At 40.1% G+C, this 26,688-nt stretch overlaps 3 protein-coding genes across 3 annotated transcripts; 2 read left to right on the top strand and 1 right to left on the bottom strand.

Moving 5' to 3' along the window:
- The first annotated feature begins 192 nt into the window (after window positions 1-192).
- LOC143551010 (pentatricopeptide repeat-containing protein At4g14190, chloroplastic-like) lies at window positions 193-2,285 on the top strand. The gene is made up of 2 exons (XM_077041551.1): window positions 193-560; window positions 863-2,285. The coding sequence occupies exons 1-2, from the start codon at window positions 213-215 to the stop codon at window positions 1,982-1,984; spliced, it is 1,470 nt and encodes a 489-aa protein (XP_076897666.1). The 5' UTR covers window positions 193-212; the 3' UTR covers window positions 1,985-2,285.
- Window positions 2,286-5,067: 2,782 nt separating this feature from the next.
- Window positions 5,068-6,250, top strand: LOC143551009 (ubiquitin C-terminal hydrolase 12-like). Its single transcript, XM_077041549.1, has 3 exons — window positions 5,068-5,349; window positions 5,442-5,611; window positions 5,781-6,250. Exons 1-3 carry the CDS (start codon window positions 5,195-5,197, stop codon window positions 6,053-6,055), a joined length of 600 nt encoding a protein of 199 aa, XP_076897664.1. The 5' UTR covers window positions 5,068-5,194; the 3' UTR covers window positions 6,056-6,250.
- Window positions 6,251-7,402: 1,152 nt separating this feature from the next.
- Window positions 7,403-13,604, bottom strand: LOC143551035 (protein transport protein SEC23 E-like). The gene is made up of 12 exons (XM_077041566.1): window positions 12,834-13,604; window positions 12,580-12,753; window positions 11,810-11,971; window positions 10,664-10,806; window positions 10,512-10,587; window positions 10,262-10,431; window positions 10,090-10,171; window positions 9,176-9,253; window positions 8,945-9,106; window positions 8,600-8,863; window positions 8,405-8,509; window positions 7,403-7,796 (listed from the first exon to the last, which is right to left on the bottom strand). Exons 1-12 carry the CDS (start codon window positions 13,584-13,586, stop codon window positions 7,653-7,655), a joined length of 2,313 nt encoding a protein of 770 aa, XP_076897681.1. The 5' UTR covers window positions 13,587-13,604; the 3' UTR covers window positions 7,403-7,652.
- Window positions 13,605-26,688: the final 13,084 nt, after the last annotated feature.

Here is a 26,688-nt window from a genome sequence, read left to right as displayed (position 1 = left end):
AAATCGACGACTTTCTTGTATGTTAGGCTACAACACTCTTCAATTTAGAGAGTCATGTCGCTCCTTTCTAACCAGACTATATTGTCTTGACCGATCTAACGCTGACTTTAGAGTTTGACTTAAGTACCATATCAAATTTTTTTATTTTTTATTTTATAAAAAGTTGGTTATTTTAACCATCTCTTCCTTTCAAAAACAGTTACAAAATTGCTATGGAGATACTCCTTCCTTCCATAACCATCAACAATAAACTTTTCCTCTGTAAAACCCCAATTATCACCAAACGGTCCAAACCCATTACCAGAAACCAATCACCCACAAAACCCCAATTCTCTCGTTCATACAAACCATTAAAAACCACCTCCGAGAGACAACAAACACTCCAATTTGATGATCTCAATCGAAATTGGAACCTCAAAAGGACTCTGTTCGAGAAGCTTAACCATAAAGACTCAGACCCAGTTCGGGTTCTCGAAGCCGATGGCAATTGGACCAAAGAACTCTTCTGGGCTGTTGTTGGATTCCTCAATCAAACCTCCAGATCAAACCAAGTCCTCAAGGTGAATCTTGTTTTGTTTGATTGTTAAGTTGTTAAAATAGTCATAAATTGAACTCATATGGGAAAATTGAGGTGTAAATTGTGAGCTTTTCATGTTTTGTGATGTTGCAAATGTTGCACACCAGGTGTTTGATAAATTGTCTAGTAGAGACGAATATCGCGTTAGGTGGATTTCGATATCTTTGATTGGTGGTTTTTGAGTGTTATATATTAAATGAATTAAAAAGGGAATCAGTTTAGGAAAATTGAGGTGTGAATTGTGAATTTTTCATGTTTTGTAATGTTGTAAATGTTGCACGCCAGGTGTTCAATAAATGGTCGAGCATAGACGAATCGCGGGTTAGTGTGTTTAATTACGAGAGAATTGTAAGGTTATTGGTTGATGAAGGACTAGTTGATGTTGCGGTACTGGCTTTGAAAGATATGAAGAACATTCATGGTATGCAACCGTCTTCCGAGATTTACTGTTCGGTTATCCGCGGGTTTATTGAAAAGGGTAGATTTGAAGATGCGTTGTTTCATCTTAAGGTGATGGAAGATAACGAAATGAAGCCGCATGTGTCGATCTATAATGGGTTAATCAAATCTTATGCGAAGAATGATTTGTATGATGAGATGGCAAAATGTGTGAAGAGAATGGAATCGAACGGATGTTTTCCTGATCAGTCGACTTATAATTTGCTAATCAAAGAGTTTTCGCTAGCCGGATTGATTAAGATGATGGAAAGAACGTACAGGATTGTGGTCTCGAAAAAGATGGATCTTGAAGGTTCTACCGTGGTGGCAATGCTCGAGGCGTATGCAAATTTTGGGGATTTGGAGAAGATGGAGAAGGTTTATAGAACGGTTTTGAGGTTGAAACCGAGGGTTTGCTTGAAAGATGACTTGGTTCATAAAGTGGCTTGTGTTTATATAGAAAACTACATGTTTTCTAAGTTAGATGATATGGGTATCAATCTTTATTCAAGAACCGGGAACAGTAACATTGTTTGGTGTTTAAGAATGCTTTCTCACGCTTGCCTTTTGAGCCGAATGGGAATGGAGTCTATCGTGCGTGAAATGGACTACAAGAAAGTTAAATGGAGCGTTACGATTGCAAACACAATGTTATTTGCATATGCAAAAATGAATGATTTTAGACACTTCAAAGGTGTGATCTTGGAAATGGCAGCTCGAGATGTGAAACCCGACATTGTTACTTGTGGGATTTTGTATGATGCGCGTGGGTTTGATGAGTTGGATTATTGGAGAAAGAGGGGATTTTTTAGGGAGGTTGTGGAGTTAAAAACTGACCCTTTGGTTCTTGTTGCTTTTGGAAAGGGTGATTTTTTAAAGATTGTAGAAGAAGTTGACCATACAAAGAGTCAAATTTGGAGTTATGAGCGTCTTATTGATTTGGTTAAGCTGCATCGACAATGCATATGATGTCTCCTTGGGTAGGTTAAGTGAATATTTTCCTCTGTCGGCTTGACTACGGATGTTGACGAGACAAGCCGGGTTCGAGTCTGACTAAGCTCGAGTTCAGTTCATTCAACTAAGAGAGTGGCTCGACTCTCGAGCTCAGCTTGTTTCAAGTTTGTTGAGCCTAATGTTCCAGGTCAGCTTGTTTCAAGTTTGTGACTGTGTCTATAGCTCGGACTTAGTTTGTTTATTGTATAATTGTTTTTATTTGTATATATAGTTATGTTTTATATATGTATAATTTTAGCCTTGTCATTTTTATGTTTTCATTAGAAGTAAGTGCAGATGAAGTCATGAAACTGCTTACAAATGCTAAAGTTATGACTTATGATTCAACCTTCATTAATATAATATTCATTTCGCTTGATGTGGCTTCCAAATGGGCTGGTTAGCTTCATATTTTTGGTATAGTTAGTTAGTAACATGTGTTACCAGAATCAGCCATCTTCGCAACTAACTCGGCTGTAAGCGCCTGACACATGCTTCACCTCAGCTCCTCTTGTGTTGTTGATCCTTCTACATAACCCTCACATCTTCTTCTAAGGCCATCATTATTAATAACCATCAACCTATAAACATCAACCATTATACACAATTACACATGACCAACAATTTGTTAGTAAGCAATCTAACTATCTATATAATTGTCTACCATAAAATACTAGGTGTCGCTCTCAAGTTGTTCTCCCTATTCTATAGAGCCACCAGATTGCTTGATTTATAAATGGAGGCTTCTCATGCATTTGACCCGAATTCGCGGGTATGGGTCTCACCAAACCCGGATAGTCTTTAAATGGGTTATAGCATCTCATTTATTTATAAAACTATTTCATAATCAAACAATAATTTTCACGGGTTATGGGTCTCACCAAACCCGAATAACCCTTAAACGAGTTATAACATCTCATTTATTTGTAAAATAGCCCCTTAATCATCAAAGAATAATTTTCACGGGTTATGGGTCTTACCAAATTTTAATAGCCCTCAAATGGGTTATAAGATATAATTTATTGATAAACACTTTTATCATCAAACCCTAATTTAATATGCTTTATACATGTTCTCCGTTGTTGATCTATCATCTTCATCTTCGGTTAACTTCCGATACTGCCCACCATTGTCAACTACATCAACACAATTCTTTCATTAGACAAATATTTGTGTTCATGTTTGTACATTTTAAAAAATCAACATGCTCGTGTTCGTTAAAAATCTAAAAAACCTAAACATCTCAACTGATAAACCCACACGTTAAAAAATATAATAACAAACTAAGATATATGTATTAAATTAAAACATAACTACGTTAAAAAATAAAATAAATCATCATAAGATAGCAAAATGATTAAAAATAAAACTTTAAATAAACTCCCGTAACACGGGAGGATCAAACTAGTATTATATATATTATATATATAGATAAAAAGCAAATATTGGTGCCACAAAGGTTTTTTTAGAAACCTTTTTTTGAGGTTTTAGGTAAAAGATCTCATATGAAAACCAATGTACTCATGTGGTGGGATGGTTAAAGGTGATTTGCCTAATACTTTGGTGTGCATGTTGTTTGTGCATGTTGAGTCCCCTCCACAGCCTGGATTTTTTTGGTTTATTTTGTTTCTTTTGGGTTAATTAGTTTTTGTTTATACTTTTTTTTGTGTGTTTTAAATGTGTTTGTTTCTGTTTTTTTTAAATAGGTGTCGTAACTCGATAGAGCTTAAATATTTGTCAACTTGCAGCCGCATTGTGCGAGTTTTACCATAAGTTATGCAACTGTCAATATTATTCTGTGTTTACTTTTTTGGGTGTATTATTGTTACTGTTACGAACTTAACCAACACAAACCGAATTCGCGTCATTGCACCACCGCGACGTGATGGGTTGTTACATAGTATAGTATAAAAGAGGATGTTGGTGCCACAAAGTTGCTATTTTTATGAACTTTGGTTTGGTATATTAGACGGTTTCACTTAGAAAACAACTTGACTTCTGATCCGTTGGTTGTGTGGGGATGTTCTTATACATAATGTGGTTTGATATCCGGGTTTGACTCTTCTTGCAATGGAAAAGGTAGTTATTCTTTGTTCTATGTTTAAATAGCTTTTTTCGCTAAGTTCAATTTGGTGGGCCATGTGTGTCGTGTAAAACTTTTTTTATTTTTTTGTTTTAGTTATGGCAACGTAGCGAACATAACGGAAACCGACCAAATTTGTTTAGACTCACCGCCTCAACGCCCAGGACCTACAGCGCTCGGGTTTTACAAAGCCCAAGTTTTACCGACCGACGCTACCCCCATAATGCACGTAACCAAAATTGACCGAATTCACGTATATTTACCGACTCAACACCCAAGACTGACAACACTTGTGTTTTACCACCGTCCAAGTTTGCCTAACGCAGCGCGCCGGTATAACACTAGTTAAATATTAATAACCTTATATAAGAAGCATACCTTCGACGAAGGGGCGAATATGCAAGATCTCTCAGTGTTGCAACCACCGGTATCGCCAGTCATGGCATAATGGGATCCTAAATGGTCCCAAAATCGAAGAGACGACTTTTCCAAGTGTTACAACCACTTGGACACTTAGTTGGGAAGTACACCACTTTACCACCAGGATGTCTCTTGAAGACACAAGAAATATAAATACTCTAACCAATTTTGTCAAACGAAGTAGAGTAAATTACGGTTTTCTTCCTTTTGGTTTGGCCAAGTTCTCGGTTTTGTGGTTCTGTTTTTTGTCAATTCAGTCCACATGACCAGTTAGCGATATCAAGGATCGATATAAGGAAATAACCATGAAAATTCAACAACTTAAATAACAAATACTACAATGTTTGCTAATAAGATTCTTGTGCATGTTGATGGAAATCCAAAACTTAAGAATACACATTACATATAAATATATAATAATATAATATTCAGAGTTGATAATGCCCATGTTCTATTCCTTGCTTGAGCCTTCAAATGTGAACTTCCTTCTTTAGCATCAACCTTAGGCATTAAAAATGACTAAATGTTTGTGTTTATGAGAAGGAGAGAATAAGTGATTAGGAGGAAACACTACTAATCTCAAGTATATATAGTCCTCCAAAATCCCTTAGGATTTAAACTAACAAGCCATTAGTATCTTAATTTGGCACACAAGTACTCACATCTCATTTGAGTTTTCATTCATGGCCATTGAAGAATCATGTTTAGAGCCTTTGAGACTAACATCTATGGCACCACCTGCTCACTACATTCTCAACATTCAACACTTCTCTTTATTAACAAAGCAAAATGTCGAAAGATACGAATCAAACGAATTTGAAGCTGCCGGCTACAAATGGTACGTTATTTTTACTCACTTATATATTTCTAGTTAGTAAAGGTTTAAGATCGATTTATAAGTTGAGCAACGATAAGATTTGTAACTTGTAGGAAGTTGGTGATTCACCCGAATGGAGACAAGAGTAAAAACGTTGGAGAATTCTTGTCTGCGTACGTAGCCATGGCGGACTCAAACTCTCTCCCTCCTGGTTGGGAGGTCTATGCAACTTGCAGGATATTTTTACTTGATCAGAACAATGATAATTACATCATACTTGAAGGTATCATACATGAATGGTTACAACTTATAATTATTACTAAGAATCTTGTATTACTAGGCGGTTTTGGAAACCACCAAGCACTTTTGAATGATTTGTGATAATTACATGTATGTTACAATAAAAAACCTTGTTATAATCTTCGGTCCCCTTGCAGATGAAATGAGTGAAGGAATACGATTTCATCGGTTGAGAACTGAGTGGGGCTTTGATAAATTCATCAGTCTAAAAGAATTTGGTGATTCTAAAAACGGGTATCTTGTTGGAGACAACTGTGTGTTTGGAGCCGAGGTTTTTGTGTCAAAAGAGACAAGTAAAGGCAAAACCGAGTCTTTGTCAATGGTAAAGGATGCAGTTTCTTACAAACACGCATTGAAGATCGACTTATCAAAACTAGATACGAGTGAAACTTTATTCATATTCAACGTTGGGTCTCGCAAATGGTAAACACTAAATTCTTTGTATGTTTAGGTGGTTTACTGGTAGTAAACTATTTAAATAAGTAAATATACAGAAAAAAAAGTTTGTAAACAATATCATTGGTCATATAATTGTATTTACAAAATACTTGGTATCTTTGCATGCATTTGTGCAGGAAGGTAGATATCGACTATGATAGCGGTTACGTGCATCTTAAACTGGCTCTTGCTGATCTTGAAAATCTTTTATCTGGTACGAAGATACTTGCGGAATTTACTCTTCGTATGAGGGATCAGTTGAATTCAAGACACCAAGAAGCTAAAGGTAAATGTATTCCATCACTCACAATGATATGTGTATAATCACCTCCAACTCTGATTTTCACTATTATTGTTTATTAGTTCATATAACCATCTAGATCAAACTGAATCAATCATATATAAACTGCAGCTAGTAACTGGTTCAGTGCTTCGAAACCGGAATGGAGTTGCCAAAGATTCATTTCATATGACACGTTCGTCCAGAGAAGTAGAGGGATTTTGGTAAAAGGTGTTTTCTTTTTAGAGGCAGATGTTGCCATCCATGGAGAGAAAACTGTCTTTGCATAAGTTATAAGCTAGTTCCTTCATAATTAGTTCAAAAAATAAGGAAATCACATGCATGTGTATATATAAATAAAAAACATGCATGCATATTCGTATGTGTATGTTTCCACAAATGTACAAAAACTCCAATAAAAAACTTGGCTTTTGCTGGCCAGTTTTTAAGTCAGTTTATGCAAGATCATTGTATGTCATGGGGAGCCTGCATTACACGCTCTTCGTTATGTCAAAGGCACATCTTCTCATGGATTAGACTAATTGGTTTTGTGATTCTGAATGGGCTATTGTTCCCTATTCCACTAGAATGCGATAGCCAAGCTACTATTTACACTACAAAAAGTTCCGATTTACCATGAACGAACAAAACGCGTCGAATTGGATTGTCGTTTTGTTCATGAAAAGTTACAATCATTCATTTAACACATGTTCGAACTGCCGATTAGCTTGATGAGTTGTTCACTGATAGTCTACTTAATTAGCAGCACTCTTTCCTATTCATCAGTTAGTCAACTCACTACCACATATGCTTGCTTACCAAACTTGAAACAGTTGGCAACTACTTAATAGGAGTTAGTTAAGACTTCTAATTTATTTAGTTCCTTTTCTTTGGTTAAGAAAAATTGAGCATTCATCTTTGTAATAAAAGACGATTTATTGAACCAACGCTTAAGGCGTTATACCCAAACCATTATTTTTTTCGCTCTTTTATTTCCATAACTGGAAGCATAATCGACTCGGAAATTTAACCATAAACTTAAATACACAATCAACATACTATAATCCCGTTAATAAATTACAAAAATGTCAAAATGTAAAATGTCATATAGTAATCACACACTCGTCTCACTAACTTGCAGCCTCAAAGTTATCACTCGTGCAACAGTCATGACCCCATTCATATTGCCAAAAACCCTTAAATAGAACAATTTGTTTCAACCAAAGTGAATGGAACATGTTCATGCTGCAGGATTGATGTACCATGAGTTTTGAAACTTTGTAAGTGATTTAAGTTTGACTTCGGGTCAAGATGATTGTACTGCAAGCTTCTGTAGATGCTCAAAGAACACTTGAAGATTGACATCATCAGTGAAGATAACATCCGTTCCGGCGCCCACGTCATTATTGTATGTTGCTGATGGGTTCAATTTAGCCAACAAGAATCTAGCCTGTTTTATATAAAACAACCAATAAGTCACATGTCACTTATAGAGAATCTCGAATAAACAGACCTAAAAACATCAAATTCTTTATTTTTTAAATATGTTTTAAATTATAATGAATACTGTAAAAATTACATGACAACATAAAATTTGAGATTCAAAGATTGCGTAATATTTGAAAGTTATATGATTCAAAAACATTAACAAAAAAACTACATAAAGTAAACTAGTACAGCATATAAGAATAGTTATCCCATATTTATTAAAAATATAGCTGTTAAACATTTAAAATTTATAACGTTACTAGAGAACTTAAATGTAAGTTTCAAATATTTCTTTTAAAGTAATTTATAAACAAAGTTATTAGTTACAAAAAGAGGCCTCCAAAAACGGCCACTCAAAAGGGGTTGACCCATCACCCGCAAACAAGTTTTTGGTTCTTTATTTTTCTATTAGCTATACTTTTCTCTGTGGCCCATTTAAGTTATTATTATTAAAAAAAGGACCCAAATCGACCAACAAATAGGTTACTTGGAGTAAAAAAAAAGATGTTCGCATCATAAGATGCACATTTTAAATTAATATAAAAAATAAAAAAAAAACAGAATTATAACCTGAGAACCATGTTGATCGCACACCACTAATCTTGGGACAGGAAACCGATCGCGTATTATGAGTTCAGCATCATCATGTGGAGCTTGCAATAACTGTGCAAACGCCTATTAACAGAAATAAAAAGGTCAACATATTAAAGGGTTATCTCAAGAATGATTAACGAATTAGCAATTAAGTAAAAAAAAATAACATACTTGATGTTCAGGCTGATTCTGGTACCCTAAGTTCCTCCATTGAGCTATAGTCATACCATGAAAAATAACTATACTAAAATATGAATCCAATAAAAGGATTTTATCAGGTGAAATGGATGCCACATCAAGCAATGCCGGTGATGCAAGATCGTTAAACGAATATGATATTAATGACGGTTGTATCATAACTGTAGCATTTGTTATACTCTCTCGGTTTAGCATCATGCGAAAATAAGCAGTTTCATCTGGACTGTTATTAAACACCTGCCACAAAAACAAACATAATAATGGGAAGGGTAAAAACTTTAATCAAGATTAAAGACTCATAAAAAAGTTTAAGTTTACCTGCACAAATTGTGATCTCCGAAGATTGAACATAAACTGAGGGAACAATGAGAAACAAGGATTTAACGAAAATGAGGATGGGTCGTCTTTTCGGTAGTCACCAAATTTAGAACATAGACGAATGAGGTTCCTGTCTAACCATCTTGTAGCATCAAATGTGTCCTGGAAATATTAATAATTTCCATCAGTCACAAATATAAGAAATGAAGCAATTAATTGGTGAATTTGTACCTCCATCTCCATCTTATAAGAGGCTAATCTAGCCATTACTACAGTGGCAGTTTCTTGATCAAAACCTTGTATTAAATCCTGCGAGATACAACGTCCAAAATTTATGTCGTTCTCAAAAACAATACATTATTAAGCAAAGTAGCAGACTTGTATAATAAGTTACATCTTAACTAGGAGTGTAAACGAGCCAAGCCACTCATGAGCTACTCTTGCAAATAGCTCGAATCGAGCCGAGCTTAATCAAGCTCAGGCTCAAAAATAAGCTTGTTTAATAAACGACCGAACTTCACTAAGTGAGCTCGAGATGGCTCACGGGCCTAGACAATCCTATTATATATATATAACTTTTATTTAATATACTAAATATATATGTTTACAAAAAAAAATATTATCATATAAAATTATGATAAAATTAACTACTTAATATAATTTGTTATGCATAAAAACTATAATCATAAATATCTATATAAATAACTGTTTGGGTACAAAAAGTAATAAATAAATAATAAACAATCTGAGCTCGAGCCTGATAGAATACTCATGAGGCGAGCTGGAGTTTTAGAAATAGGCTCGAAACAAGCTGAGCTCAAGCTCTCGAAATTGAAACAAACTCAAGCTTAAACGACTACTAACAAGCCGAGCTCAAACTTGAGAAATAGAGCTCGAAACAAGCCATGCTCGAGCTAGATAAACTACTCAGGAGCGGAGCTCGAGCTTGAACATACTACCCACAAGCCAAGCTGGAGCTTTAGAGATAGAGCTTGAAGTGAGCTGAGTCAAACTCTCGTAAGTTAAACAAGCCGAGCTCAAGCTTAAACAAGCTCAGGCTCGACTCGTTTACACCCCTAATTATAACAGGTTTACAGTAAAAAAAATTCAAAGCAAGACATAGAAAAATGATTTTACTAGTTTACCTCTGAAACAACAGCAGTATCTACCCATCTTCTAGTAACAGTAGTAACTCTTAATTTAGATTGCCCAACAGCGGTCTGGTAACTGCACCAAAATACATAACCCGCAAAGTTCAGTTACATAAATTGGTTATGTAACTTAAAAAGAAAAACACACATTTAGTCTCTTATTTACCTTGTAACAAATTGTATATACAACTGTGGATTTACATTGCCAGAAGGATCTTTGTCGCTTGAAGAAACATCGAAGAAAACAGTCAAGCAAGTATCTTTATCCAGTCCACATAATTTCCAAGCGGTTGTATTCCCCTGACCAATTACTGTGCTGGCAACAGCAGGTCCTTTCTGAAATAGCATTTTAGATAATAAATTAATTATTTTGATCAATATAAAACTTCAATTCCAGTTAAGATTTAGTAAGCGACCTTTTCCAAGGATGTACAAGGTCCAATTATCCCCTGAATTTTAATATCCTTTGAACAGTTGATTTCGAGAGTGCCACTGATGATACGAAATTAGTAATCAGTTTCTAAACAATAAAAAGAATGTAACTGTTATTCATTGAGCATTATTATACTTATGAGCAAGGCCAAGAGATTCTTCGCCTTTTTCAAAAACACGTCTGAACGAATCTTTAAAAACGGAGTGACCAAAACTTTCGGCTAAAACAACAAGACCACCGGTTCGTTCAATGGCCACCTTCATCTCTGCAACCCCAACCTAATAATACAAAAACTAAATTAGTAAACTGATATTTAGGAGGCGAATAAACATTTTTGAAAATCAGCTGCATACCAGCTAAAAGACTATATTTACTAAGATTGTAAACTATAAATGAGCCAATCCACTCATTAGCTACTTGAGGTTGGCTTGATTTTAGCTCAGATCTAGCCAAGCATAAATGAGCTCGAGCCCGAGCCTAAATATAAGCCCGTTTAATAAACAAAAAATAAGCCCGTTTAATAAACAAGCCCGAGCTGGCTCACGAGCCTAAACCAGTCTATCATTTATTATAACTTTTATTTAATATATTAAAATATAATTTTATATTAACTATTATTATATATAAAATTATGACAAATATAGCTAAATAACATAGATCAACTACATACAGATAAAAAAAATAATTATAAATGTATATAAAAAACTAATAAATAATAAACGAGCCAAGCTTGAGCTCAAAAACCTTCTCACAAATTGAGCTAGAGCTTCAGAAATAGAGCTTGAGCTCGAGCTCGACTAAGTTAAAGAAGCCAAGCTCAAACCTAGACGAGCTTGGGTTGGGATCAGCTCGTTTACACCCTAATGTTTACCAATTCTGCAACCTAATTTCCAGGAGATGATTATCATGTAACATTTAGTCTACCCTTTTGTTCAAAAGATTGTCCATTTTGGTCATTTTATGTATTCCTCAAATCATCAAAATATGTCAAAACACTCAAAAATAATTATATGTTTATTACAACTACAAACAGCATAAGCACATCCAATTACCAGCTTTATTACAGCTGATTTTTATTATAATTTATCTATAGCTCATAATGAGTTCCAAAATGAGAAAGAACAACAATAGAATAAATGCATCTTACTTAAAGAGATATTGACCTAAACAAAAAACTGACAGTTTCAGAAATCATGATATATGGTTGACTTGGAAGAAATAAAACCACTAATACATGCCGATCTACAAAAAAAGAGTCAACATATTATGTATTGTTTGTACCTGGTCAAGGGCAGAAGCAAAAAGGTCCAACACATGACCTTGGTTGACCAACTGCTTTGCAAGTTCCTCGTAAAACTGAACCGCCTTCCTAAAAAATGGTGCTGCATCCTTGTCTAAATCTTTATGTGAACGAACCGGGTCCGATAAATCTTTGGATACAATCTGCCAAAAAGTAACAAAATTTGCAAATTTTCTCAAAAGTGGAAATATAAATAATGATAAGATATGATCATCATAACCATCAAACACCAAAACCATCACCAATTACATGTGTTTATAGTTACGAAGTTTACTAGTTTGATCAACCAAATCACACAAGGGCATACAAGAAAACAAAATTTAAAGGCATTTCATCCCGTCAAGTGCCCTAATTATCCTTTCAAAGATGTTTAGCAACTAACCATATCACAAGAATTAGTGGCAACAAAATGCCACATTATAAGATATGTTAACTATATGTCTATATATTCATATGCTCATTAACAAGGAAAAATAATAATGATAATACAAGACCGTCAAACACCAAAACTATAATGGATTACATATGTTTATAGCTACAAAGTTCACTAATTAATCAACTAATTTAAACAAGAGCTTATAAAGAATCAAAATTTTAAGGCGTTTCATCCAATCAAGATTGTAAACTACCAATTTTATTGTTTTTCATCTGTAAATGAACCGTTGCTCATATAACATATAGGGAAAATATACTAACTATATACTATCAATCTAGTTACATACATACGTAAAAAGCTGCATAATGCACTTACCGAACCCAGGCCTTCAGTGCAGGGACCACCCACCAATGCCACTATCCGAGCACCCGTTCCAGGCAAGCACGCCCCAATCAAACCCGCTGCAACACTCAACGCCACACCTGTACACCTTAACGACCGATTCCCAGGCGCAACGGGCCACTGATCCGTCCCCAACTCCTCCAAAAGCTAAAACATCACTTCAAACAATCATCAAATTATTTAAACTTCATATTCTAAAACCAAACCAATCTCATAACTAAACTTACCGAATGAATAACATACGCCCCTTCCGAAGCCGGCAACAAAAACCTCGAAACCCCTGAATTCGTCACCCCCACACCGTTCTGAAACCCCTGTCCCGGCAAACCAGCTCTCCTTCCACCCGCTAACCCCAACTGATCCAAAACCTGGTCTTTACTCACCTCCTTCAACCCACGAAACACGTAAACCTTCGACATATCCGCGTACCCTAACTCATGCACCTGCACCTGCGTTCCAAACGACACAAACCCCACCAACGCGCTCTCCGGTAAAAACTCAAGCGCCTGCTGCAACGCCGACTTCGCATACCCCAATTCCTCTTCGATCATACACGTATCAATCACAAACACATACACCGAATTACCCAAACCCATACCATAATTACCATTACTATTACCATTATTAATATTATTAATAGCATATTCAATTGTGGTGTAATTCGGGTAGAGTTCGGCGGGCAAGTTGGTTTCGGAGATGCCGTGATAATGTGGTGGGAAGTGGTTACGTTGGAAGCAGAACGGGCAGATCCAGATTAAGGCTTGGAAGTCGACACGGCAGAAGGAGTTGAGGACTGAAGAACATGTTTTACAACGTAAGGGGGAGTAAGGGTTGGTCGGGATGAGTGGGTGTGGTCGGATCGGAGAGATTGAAGTGGCGAGTGGGATGACACACTTGCTGGCTTCCACTTTGGTACGGGGCCAAGCGTTCCATGGCATGCGGATGCCGTCGATGCCTTCGGGATCGATGGTGGTTGACATGGTCAGATCGGAGTTAGGGTTTTGGGAGTCAAAATTGGGGGATGATGCAGCAGGGAAGACTGTTGTAAATGTTTCTTTTCTTTGTATAGGCGAATGAGTCCGAACCGACGATCCTCCGACTACTAACTTAAATCTTTCATTGTCAGTATAACACAAAGTGATAAGCGATAAAAGTGGCAATTAAAATTGGGTCTCCACTGAATAACCCAAGTCTTCCTGATTTTTATAGCTAGACACAAGTGAGGGATTTGGGTGTTGATTATTAGTTTTTCTGTTTAATTGATAGTATTTTATTTACTATTTAATTTGATTTGATTTAATTTCTACTTAATAATCTTTGTTCATTAAAGCCATATCTACTCTGGTGGGTAGGTGAAGAAACACTAAGTGACCCCGACAGATTAAGGATAATCTTAGGGTTAAGTAGATGTTTCCCACGAGGGTTAGGTCCGGCAAAGATGGTTATTCTTCTCAACCTGCAAAACAGACACCGTAAGCTCGTCACTGAGAATGGGGGTTCCTCCTTGTGACCACCCTCCGGCGTGAGAATCAGACTAGGTGGCTCTGAATATAAGTGTATATAGAGAGAAATAGCTAGAGAGAAGATGATGATACCGTTCCAAGGTGTTGGAGTATTTATAGCCGAAGGTAGGTTTCCAAGCAAGTACGGCCAGCTGTATATAATATTCCTTTTTCACCAACTATGGGCTACGTTCGTGCCATGATGGGAGTTGGTGGGTAGGCAGCGGCTGATAGTGACATTTTGTACTGGAGCGTGCTCCTCCTCGTACTATTGTCAGTGAGCTGTCACCCTGTGATTGGTTCATGGATTGCTTTTGTCAGATCTTGTCCATTTGTCCATACCTTGGTAGGTATAGTACAAAAGATCTTCTAGAAGCGTACGGACTGGCTCTTTTGGGAGGGAATATTCCCGCCCTGCTCATTCCTTCTTCAGGTGACATTGCTGAAGTATAAGAGTTAGTGCCTTGTGCGTGTAGCCTTACTGTTAGTGCGGGTAACCTTCCTTCTTGGCTTGTACCCACAGCTACGGGAACAGGCAGGGTACTGTACCAAGGGAGGCTTTCCTGCGGGGACAGCTGGCTTACTGCGTGTAAGGTCTTCATCTCTCTGAGCATGGTGGTTCCTGCGGATCCAGTTGGTCTTTGCGCAGACGTACCTCTTCAAGGTGAGTCTTGCGGGTCCAACTGGGCTTTGCGGGAACCTACCTCTTCAAGTCCCCCCAGTCCATTGTTCTTCTCATGAATTGTTAATGAGGGGAACTTTTGGACTTTAAGCAAGGGGTTTTGAAAAGGGGGTTTTCGTTTTTTAAGGTTCTCCGTGGGGATTCTTCCCGCAGTTTTTCTAATGTCACTTGCAGAAAATTCCCGACTTTTCTGCCTGATCTTTGGGTATGATGTGGGTAAGTGTGTAACCTCTTCGCAAGTCGGGAGCGTTGAGTTTCACTTGTGTAGATTCTCCATGAGGTTTTGGTAGTTTTAGACATAGTGATCAGTTATGTTAAACAACCAATTCCACCTTGAAGCTTCAAACTATCTAGTTCTCAACGTTCCCGCCATGCGGTGGTGTTATTTCTCTTTCCACAAGCATGACCCATAAGATCGATCTTCTTGGTTTCAATTCCCTGCAAGTGCTAAGTATGTGAAGGGTTTCGCCTTGACACTGTACCCGCACTTGTCTTATGTTTTCTTGCTTTCCAAGGTAAGGGGGTATATTCCCTCTTATTTTTGAATCTTTTTGAATCTTTTTGAAATTCGGAGAGTTGGTGAAAGGATAAGGATAGTCCAAACGGTTGAAGGGACGTTGGCGTCTTCTGACGGTTTCATGATGTGCAGGAAGTTATGACGACGTGACAGCATGTGGTCAATCAGGACACTTTTTCAGGCGCGTGGTCGCGAGTTTCATGACACGCGCCATTCCGACACCTGTTGCCAGCTTGCTTTATCCACACGTGTCGCCGTGTCATTGCGCCTACGCTTTCTCTCTCATCCGCATTAAATTCATCGCATTCATTGCGATGAGTATATAAGGGGGAGAGGGTGTATTTCGTCCATTATCTTCACTTCACTCTCCTTTTCCTTTTAAGCGATTTCCGGCGAATACTCATCTTTTCCAGCGGGCATTCTCCTGAAACCGCTTTCTTTGCTCAACATTAAAAAATGTCTTCTTCTCATGACCCAGAGGTTAACGTCGAGGAGTCCGACGTTTACCCCGAGAACCCGATGTCCACGTCCGATAAGGACGATAAGAGTACAGCTGGCGAGTGTCAGTGTACTCTTTCTGTCGATGTATACCATTACATCGTCAAAAAGTTCATGCTGGAGCCCTATGAGCCAGAGTTCCCGGAGGCCGACCAGACGGTATACGACGCCCCTAAGGGCAAGATAAGGGTTTACGCTTCGTTCTTCATATATGGGAATCTAAGATTCCCATTAACGAAGTTCGTATACCGTGTTTTAGAGAAACACTGTGTTCATTTGACAGAGGTGCACCTAATGGCAATTGCTAAAGTTCGCCATTTCGAATGGGTGTGCCGTATTTTGGATATCGAGCCTCGAGTCGACCGCCTGATGACCTTCTATACCTGGAGGTGTGTCCAGGGTTGGTATACCCTTGTCACTCGGATCAAGGGTTTGAAGATCTGCACTACCGAGCGTAGTCTCCGCTCTTGGAAGCGTGAGTTTTTCTACATTTTCGCTCGCGTCGTTCCCATTGCGATGACGTTCAAGAATGAGAGGGCACTCCCTAATCTTCCGGCTTCCAGTTACCAGGAGACGGAGTGGTTCATCAAGATTTCCCAGATTCGGACTCCTGTTTATCGCTTCGCGGAGTCTGGGATGGTCATGCTTGGGATGAGCCGCGTGTGGAAGGATGTCGGGTCTGGGACGCCGCAAATACCCATCGTTCTTGAATACGGTTTGAACTATATTCCTTAAGGTATGCCCCGTCTTTTGTGTTTGTTTAGGGTTGTCCTTCTAACATTGTTATTATTTTTATTTCAGAGGGGAACGACTTACAGTCGTTGTTGCACCCGCGGGAGACTGGTGGTCCCGCGCGGTTGGGTACTCGTGATCTTGATGAGAACGAGTTGCCCGTTTTGGAGAAAACTGCGGATAGATTCGTAGAAGTCTACCCGCCAGGCCATGAGATTTTAAGCGCCACTCGGCCAGGTAATGAGTTCTTAAATCCTCGTCCTCTTCATGCTCAAACTTCTGCTGGAATTCCTCTGATCTTGTCAACCTTTGATGAGGGATCCGCAGATGGGCCTTTTATTGTAAGGAAAAAGAAGGCGGCTGGCATGAAGGGCAAAACGAAGGTTGCTCCCTTCGTTGACTTGGGGGATCAGTCTGATTCCGAGACTGAGAGTGAGGAGGCGGCGAGGAACCTTGGTGGTGGTGACGAGACTATTGTCTCAGAGGTTGAGACAACTGTCACTTCCAAGTCGCCAAGCATTGCGAAGGTAACTGGCGTGAAGAGGTCATCTTCATCGGGTCCATCTCCGCTTATCAGGGCTTTCAAGATCAAGAAAATCAGTAAGTGTATTTTTTTTTGTACCTTTTCCGCATTTCCTTCCGCCTTTGTTTTTGACATCTTAAGGTTTTTCTTTTATCCAGAAGTGGACTTATCTGTTTTTGAAGAGAGTGGTGCGGGAGGAAGTGGTTCGGGATCCACGACGATAGGTTTGGTCAACCTATCCGAGGCGATGACCCAGGCGGCTGCGCCTGTTTCTGGTACTGGTTTCAGTTGCTTCTACTGTTGAAGCAACTGTTCCGGTAATGACGTCGTCTGTCATGGCTACTGTGCCGACGATGGCGTCCACTTTCATTGCTGCGTTGAGCAGTTCAACTTCTTCGCCGGCCGTCAGTGCCATATTTACTACATCATTCACCGGACCGGCGGTGACTTTTTCTGTGAGCTCATCTGCAGCGGCTACCATGGTTATGAGTTCATCTCAAATGAGTTCATCTCCGATGGTCTCTACCTCAGTGGCTTCTACAGTGTCACGTTCGGCTTCAACGACTACTTCGTCCTTGGCCGGTTCTTCAGGTATGTTTAGAGTTGGGACCTCTAGACTTACCTCTGTTGATGAGGGGGTCCGATCTTTGCCTCCTTCCCATCTCCTTGACCTCTTGGATGGATATCCTTTAGGTTCGGGTGATGGGTTTAGCGGCTATCGGCCTGTTATCGACCCTACAGGTGCGTGGGGTTACTTTGGCCTGTTATCCATTCTTGTCATTTTTTCCTAACTGTTTTCTGTTTTCGCAGTTTCGGATTCCAATGAGGTTTATGCTCCAAGGTGGAATATCCGCCGAGGAACCACTCTCAGGACGGCTGCAGACTGCGTCGACTGGGCGCGCCATGCCGCTCTAAGTGGTGCATTGGGGGAAGCCATGGTTAGTTACCAGGAAGGCCGGTTGTCCACCGAGCTCCGAATTCTACTCGCCCGGATGCAGCCGCGTGTCGAATTACTTTGTCGTGAAAACGATAAGTTAAGGATTGCATGTAGCTTGGAGGGGGCTCAGGTGCGATCGATGAAGGAAGAGAACAAGAAGCTTGCCGCCACCGCTGCTGAGAAAGAGAAGGCCTTCAAGGATCTTGAGGCCGAAATCCAAGCTAGGCATGAGGCCCGTTCCAAGGCTGCCCAAGTTGTTAATGAACAGCTTAGGTTGGCTAAGGAAACTGCGCGTAATGCTACTGAAAGGGCTACAAAAGCTGAAGCTGTTGCTGAGCCTCTACGCGCTGAGAATGAAGAGCTGAAAGCCAAACTAGAGAAGCTTCAGCAGGCTCATGAGGCTTTGGCTTTGGAGGACGCCAAGAAGCTACAGGAGCTCTTGGATCAGAAGGGTGTGCTTGATCGTACTGAGCGCAAGCTTAAAAGCGTTGAGGAGGCTGCTGCCAAGGAAGTGTTGCTTGCCAACTTAAACAAGAATGAGGCCGAACGCGCACGCGATCAAGCTCACGCTACCCTTCAAGAGGCTCTGTCCAATAAGGATTGACTTCTACGAGAAGCGTTGTCGCAGGTATGCATAGCTCCATTATTCTTTGCTTTTTGCTATTTTTGCTTTTTATACTTAGAAAAGGTTTTTTTTTATGTAGGTTGTGCATCGGATTTTCGCGAACACATCCTATGATGATGCCATGAGCGCAGCCCTCAACGCTTCTCATGAGGATGGAGAGAAAGCCGGTTTCTTACTTGGCCTAGAATTTGCAGAGAAAGGCATCTCGCCTTCCAAATTTCCTTTACACGATGTTGATACTGAGGCTGCCTATGACCAAGCTGTGAACCAGTATGCTGCTTTCTCTCATCCGGTTGTGGAGAAGGTTAATGAAGTTGCTGCTGCTGATGACGGTCTAGCTGTTCTCAAAGCTTTCCTTGAACAATCGCAGCCAACTGATGGTACGGGTTCAAGTGGGTTTGGAGGGAGTGGTCCCGAAGCCTGAATCTTGATTCCTCCAAGCCGTTAGGATAGATTTGTACTTTTTGTAGGCGGGTAGATACCTAGCCATTTTGTAATGTTTGAACAGCTTTCATCGTGAATATAAATGTTTTGTTAATGCCTTGCCTTGTAAACATTATATGATTTGCTCATGCATATTTTAGTTTAACTTAGCAATTTTCTAAGTGTTTTGAATAAGTTAACCTTTCGACGCGTGTCAGATAATAGGTTAATGTTTTGTTTCCTCTATCATGATTGTGCGGCTAGGACCGTCACTTTCACTTAGTAGGATGACCAAACTTCATCTATATCTGATCTGCATGAAGGTTTTCCTCATCTTCCCCTTAGAAATTTTTACTGTTTTTGTGTTTATGCGGGTTGTGCCGCTTTCCACACGCAACGACTTACTTCCTCCCTCACTTATTTATGCGGTGAATACCGGCATATCAGTGTGGTCAGTTCATAAGTATAAAGGTAAGGCTATCAACATCAATGTGATAAGGAGAATCATTTCCATTAGAAGTGGCTCTCGGCCTGTTCGTTACAAGTTTGGAATTGATCTACATGTAGCATCTGCATAATTGAGCTCCATTCCATGTTCTTGGGATGGGGGTGCCTTCGAGCCTTTCGAGCCGGTATGCGCCCTTTCCCAGAACTTCTTTAATAATGTATGGCCCTTCCCAGACCGGGGTCAGCTTTCCTGGGCGCTCCTGGTTCGAAGCCTCGTTGTTACGCAGTATGTGTCTCCGACATTGAAGTTGCAGAGTTTCACCCACGTGTTGTAGTACTTTTGCATTTGTCGCTTGTAGTTCTCTTCACGCGCTGCGGCTAAGTCTCTGCGCTCGTCGGTTAGCATAAGGTCTAACCGTCTTTCCGCATCATTGTCTTCTGGTTGAGTTATGACTCTTGGTGAGGGTAGACCAATCTCGATTAGAACCATGGCTTCAGTGCCATAGGTGAGGCTGAACGGGGTTTCGCCTGTGCTTGCTTTTTTCATCGTTCTGTTTGCCCAAAGGACATGTGGAACTTCGTCCACCCAGCCGGATCTATGCTCCAAGAGTCTTTTCTTTATGCCGTCGACGATGCTCTTGTTTGCTCTTCCACCTCACCATTACCCTGCGGGTGTGCCACTGAGGTAAAGGTGTGGGTGATTTGAAGCTCTTTCAGCCACTTTTGTAGCTTCTGGTCAGCAAAGTTGGTGCCGTTATCGCTCACCAAATTCTGTAGAAGTCCAAAACGACAAATAATAAATTCCCAAATAAATTTTTTGATATGTTTTGCGGTTGTTTGGCTAGGGGTTTTGCTTCTATCCACTTGGTGAAGTAGTCGATGGCTACCACTAGGAACTGAACGTTCCCTGCTGCTGTGGGAAATGGGCCTGTCACATCGATGGCCCACTTCTGGAATGGCCATGAAGAAGTGACTGGAACGAGTTCGTTCTTCGGGCGATGCGTGTTGGGTGCGTAGAGCTGGCAGGACCTACATTTTTTGATGTAGGCCAGCGCATCTGTGTGCATCCCCGGCCAAAAGTATCCCGCGTTGTTTAGCTTAGCTACAACTGCGCGTGGACCTGCGTGTACTCCACAGATGCCTTCGTGTACTTCCTTTAAGAGGTAGTCGGCATCTTGGTCGTCGACGCATCTGAGGAGTGGGCCGAGAAAATTACGCCTGTAAAGTATGTCATCAACAAGTTGATAGTTCAGTGATTTACAACGTATCTTTCTTGCCTGTGTCTTTGACTATGGTAGTACACCCGTTGCAAGGTAATTTATGATTGGTGTCATCCATGTTCCGTGCCGGTTTGGATGACACAGATTTCCTTGTGCGGGACAGATGGTGCTCCAAGAAGTTCAACGCGGATGTCCTTTCCCAAGTGGGTGAAGGCTAACGATGCAAGCTTGCTTAACGTATCCACAAATTTGTTTTCGCTTCACTTGATGTGCACAACTTTACAATCGTTGAAATCGCGCATAAGGGTTTTTGCTTGTGCGAGGTACAGGGCCATTGTGTCGTTCACGGCCGTGTACGTCCCGTTAATCTGGTTGGCTACTAGCATGGAATCCACGTGGGCTTCCAAGTTTTTCACCCCCATCTTACGCGCAATTCTTAATCCGGCTAAGAATGCTTCGTACTCCGCTTCGTTATTCGTACTTGGGAAATCCAGCCGAATAGCGTAAGTGTATTCTTGGCCTGCTGGGTTAGTTAGTTTCAACCCTGCGCCTGAACCTTCGTTGTTGGCTGCTCCATCAGTGTAGAGTCGCCAGACATCGTTAATGTCTTGTGCTGGAGAGGGTTGAGCCTCTTCCTGGCACTCTTTTTCCCACGAAGCGGGGACTTCTGCAATAAAGTCGGCCAAGACCTGGCCTTTTATGGCTGGTCTTGGCTTGTACTTTATCGCGTATTCTCCCAACTCAATTGCCCATTTGGCTAGGCGCCCTGACAACTCGGGTTTGCCTAGAACGTTTGCAAGTTTGAAGTTGGTGAGAATGGTGATTGGGTAGCCTTGGAAATACCGTCTTAGCCTGCGTGAAGCCTGTACAGGCGCTAAGACTAATTTTTCCAGGGTGGAGTACCGGGTTTCAACGTCTGTTAAGACGCGGCTTACATAGTAGATGGGCATCTGGATGCCCTTTCGTTCTACTAGTAAGACTGCCCTAGTTGCTCTGTCTGTGGCGGAAAGGTAGAGAATTAATTCCTCCCCCACTTCTGGTGCTGTGAGTGTTGGGAGTTCGACCAAGCGTGACCGAATCTCTTGAAAGGCTGCTTCCACTTCTGGTGTCCAGCGGAAGTGCGTTTTCTTCAAATAATTTCTCAATGTTGACACGAATGGGAACGACCGATCCGCATGGTTTGCCAAAAAGCGGTTAAGTGCGACTAGTCGTCCATTCAGTGTCTGAGCCTGTTTGATGGTAGTAGGTGATTCCATTTTCATAATGGCTTCAACCTTTTCTGGTTTCGCTCTGAAGCCATCCTTGGTAACGATGACTCCTAAGAACTTCCCATCTTCCATCCCAAAGGAACACTTGCTCGGGTTGAGCTTCATGTTTATCTTTCTGAGCGTGTTGAAAGTTTCTTCGATATCTTTCAACATCGCCTCTGGCTCGAGGCTTTTGATGACCAAGTCATCCATGTAAACCTCCAAGTTCCTCCTGATTTGGGCATGAAACTCTTTGTCTATCAGGCGTTGGTATGTGGATCCGGCATTCTTTAGTCCGAATGGCATCATTTGGTAACAAAATGTGCCATCGGGCGTCCGAAATGCGGTTTTATCCTGATCGTCAACAGCCATGTGGATTTGATGGTACCCTTTATACGCATCAAGGAAGCATTTAAGGCGAAACGGTGCTAATGAATCTACTTTAAGGTCAATTTCGGGTAACGGGTAACAATCCTTGGGACATGCTTTGTTTAGGTCTTTAAAATCTATGCACATGCGCCATTGTTTGTTGGATTTTGGTACCATAACGGGATTTGCAACCCATGTTTGATATTTACTAACGCGTACGATGCCTGCGTCAAGGAGTTCCTTGACTTGGGTTCTACACGCGTTAGCCTGCTCAGCACCCATTACGCGACGCTTTTGTATGACCGGCGCAAATGCGGGGTCACACTTGAGCTTATGCTCAGCCTTACTTCGAGGTACACCAGTCATGTCAGCTGGTGTCCACGCAAAGATGTCGGCGTTTTTTTGCAACAAGCGTTTGAGTAAGGTGCGTGTGGGATTAGTGATCGTTGGGCCAAAGGTAACAGCCTGGTCAGGGTATTTGCCATTGAAGGCCCATTCTTCTGGCTCAGAGGTGGTTGGTTTAGCCATTTTTGGTTTGGGTTTAGATGAGACAGATGCGATGCATACCTGGGGAATGCCCGTGATCATAGCAACACCCCCAACTGTTGGCCATCCCATCATACCATGGACCGAAGACACCACGGCATTAAATCTTGCCATCCCATCTCTCCCGAAGAGAATGTCGTATGTGTGGTGTGGCTTCCTCATTACAACGAAGTCCACGTCTTCTGTGCGGGAGTACTTCCCGTCCGTGAGAGTGACGGGGAAAGATAGGATTCCCAAGGGGGTGTTTGTGCTGCCGTCAAACCCTTCCATCGAGGCGTAAACTGTTTCTAAGCGTTCTTTGTCTTCATCGTCTAGCTTGTCGAAGAACTGCCTATACATGACCGTTGATGAAGCGCCATTATCAGCGAGGGTGCGGGAGGTAATGTAGTGCCCCAGCTGGCTTTTGATGACTATGGGGCCTTCTTTGTTGGGTCCCCCTGGCATACGCGGGAAGCGCACTTCTGCTTCCTTCCATGCACTTGGCTCTGTTGTTCGTCGTTTCCTTTCTCTGACGTTGCCGTGAACCATGTGAATGCTGATGTCGACGGGCTTCCGTCCATTGCCCTTGTACCGATTGTCTTTCCTCCCTCCGTTCTTGATTGACGCCACGAGGTGTGTGAGTTTCCCATCTTTGACGAATGTTTCGACGACATCCTTCAAGGATGTGCATTCCTCCGTGGTGTGGCCTTTTGTCCCGTGAAAGTCACAGGATTTGCTCTGATCAGCGTTTTGACGCTGTCGGATTATTGGCTCTCGGTGGCAAATATCTCGGTGACGCTTTTGGTGAGTGGCGTCCATCTGGGATTCCGGGTCGACGACTGCGTGTTGTCCCTTCCGCCTAGGAGTGGGCGAGAGCTGGATGAGGTTTCAAAGTTTACCCTTGACTGCCAAATACCAAGCTTCCTCTTTTTGTTGTGTCGGGCGGTACGGACGTTATTTTCTCTTGTTCTCTGAGTGTAGAGGTTTGTGCTCTGGGGAAGATTTCTATACAAGACAGCTCGGTTGGACTTGAGCTCAAGCTTGAAGTTAAACGAGCCTAAGATCGAGCCAACAAGCTATGACTTGAGTCAACCTCTTGTCAGGTTGCTTCAAATCAAAATTTTTTAGCTAGTTTTATTCGAGTTTTTATCGAGCGGGCTACGAGCCACGGGCTTTTTGAGCAACCCTGCAGGTGGGGTGGTCGGTCAATGAGGTTTTCCCTAAGAGTTTCCTTCATTTGGTGGTGGGCAAGGTCGGCCCATGGGGTGGGCAGAGAGGGAACGGTCCAAGGTCCAACATCTTTTGGGCCCATAATTATTATTACGCATTTATTAAATAATATATAAACAAACCAATCCATGTTAAACAATGTAAATTGATGCAACTGGTAAGACGCATTTCCTTCAAATAGGTTGTTCGGGTTCAATTATTGCATCTGATAGTTTTTATTTTATTTTATTTGTTGCTTAACAGGAAGCGTTTCATCTAAAAGTTTTTTTCCTTTTTAATTTTATTTGTTGTTCAACAATCAACATGAAGAACATGCCACTAAAATTGGGGTCGATATTCTTCTTGCTTGCTAGTTTACTTAAAAGAGACTCACGAATTGTTTTAAGTTTACAAATTTAACCATTGTTACAATAATTTTGTTAATTGTTATCATAATTATCGTTGTAATATTGAATTTTTATATACAAGTTATTGTTTTTTTTTTAATTTTCAGGGTCCAATTTTTCATTTGTCTATAGCCCTCGAATTTTTAAGAATTCTCGAGGACGGCTCTGTTGGCGGAGGTTCAAATTTATCTAGAGGAAAAAGTTTGCCAAAAATAACCTTCAAGGGATCTCAAGCGTTTGTAGTTAAAAAAAAAAACTTTTGTTCATTAACAATTTTAATAACATTTATCACTAACATTTGTTGCACCGCACGTGTTTTGATTGGTAACTTAGGTGAAAGATAATCACACAATTAGAAACCTCAATGACGATAGGTGATTGACGTAAAATTGTTTATAATTTGTATCTGAAAAATTAAAAGATGGTTGAGTGAAAGTGGTGGCCAGTGATTAGTATTTCCATGTAAGGAAAAGCATTTGGTACTAATTAGTCGTACCATACCAAATACATACCGATTGAATATCATCGCTACCGGTATTAGTATTTAATTGTATGGTTTTCGACTTCAGTACATGTCGGTTTCGATACTTTTTGGTGGTTTCTGACTACCATTTTTAAACATGTACCCTACAGCCACAATCGATATTGTATATGATTTGTGTTTTTCCTAATTTTTTATTTCAGTATTTTTGGTATCGTTACCGTACCATGTAACACCCTACACAAAAGTACATATGTGCATACGAGTGTGTATACGAGTCTTGTTGCAAGTAGTCAAACTCGGTCAAATCCACGAATGGTGAAGCTTTGTTTATATGACAAAAAAGTACGGAAACTTTGTATTTGAAGTCTCATGCTGATTCGAAGCTTTCATCATTGTATTTGTTCAAGACTAGAGCATCTTTTTTGGTAATACCTTAATTTAGACTTCTTTATGCTTTAGTTTTGCTTTGATTAAAGTTTTATACCATAAGATCAACTTATTCATGTGTGTTAGGTAGTGTAGACTAGGAAAATTTTCAGTTGTCAATAAGTGGTATATAAACAAGTGTAGGTAACTTTTCTTGTCCAAATTCGATGTTAAAACTCAAACACGACACTTTACCAAAAATAGTCACACGAAACCGTGTATGTCAAATTTGACACCGAATTACAAAGGCTTTTAGAGTCGAATGGCCTTACAAAACGCTCTGATAAGTTAGAAATAAACTTGTTTTGATAAGTTACAAATAAGCTTAGACTTCATATTTTAAGCTCAAATCAACAAAATTGATTTATTCCCTACGGGTGTGTTGCCCGCAAGTGGCTCGTATCGTCCTTAAAGTTTGAACATGTATGATTTGATAAATGAGTTTATAGAGTCTAAAGTTCAAGCTTGAATTTTATCTCTGTTAGGATCTAGAAACCTTAACCACCCAAAACTTGATTATAGGTCCAAGAATCCTTGGGCAACCCTTAAAAACAAGACAGGAAACTTGGTTGAAACTCTCCAGACTTGATTAGGTGAATACGCGTTAACTATTTTAAATACTAAGATACATACATGTTTAAACGCTTTATGAACCCAATACTCTTGATGTATATATTCGATTTAAATAGTCGAGAAACTTTTGGTTGTAGGCATATGAAAAAAGGTTTAGGGAACTGGTGTGTACACTTAGTGAAAACATGGGCGAAAAACTTACTAGCCAGTTGAATGCTTATGTTCAAGATATATGTTTGTCTCGTTGTTTCATTAAACTGTGTTTGTTAATTGTATTCACCAACCTTTCGCTGACATATTCTTTTAAGCATGTCTCTCACGTGACCGTTAGATTTGTTGTGAACTCAAAGCTTAAGGTAAATATAAGTCAAGATGTTCAAGCATGAAATTTCAAGACACAAAAGCCTTATTGTTTTGAATCCATATTTAGATTTTGATGATATTAAGACATGTATCTTCTGGTTGTGTTGATTTTAAACATAAAATCCGTACGTGGTTGACTAAGTTATGATATTAGTCATTCACTCATTTGTATTAAAGTTGTCAATCTAAAATCCGTACGTGGTTGACTAAGTTATGATATTAGTCATTCACTCATTTGTATTAAAGTTGTCAATCTTTTTTCGCAACCATAAGAAATTGATATCAACAGATTTCGCATCTCCAGACGTCCCACCACCGAAGGACGGGGTGTGACATACTTAACTGATATTGACCGAACAACATCGACCAACAC

Source organism: Bidens hawaiensis, unplaced genomic scaffold, assembly GCF_021521415.1.
Source record: "Bidens hawaiensis isolate Kalapana, Puna unplaced genomic scaffold, B.hawaiensis_p1.1 tig00016232_1, whole genome shotgun sequence".
Lineage (NCBI taxonomy): Eukaryota > Viridiplantae > Streptophyta > Magnoliopsida > Asterales > Asteraceae > Bidens > Bidens hawaiensis.
This window is presented reverse-complemented; position numbering and strand designations above follow the sequence as displayed.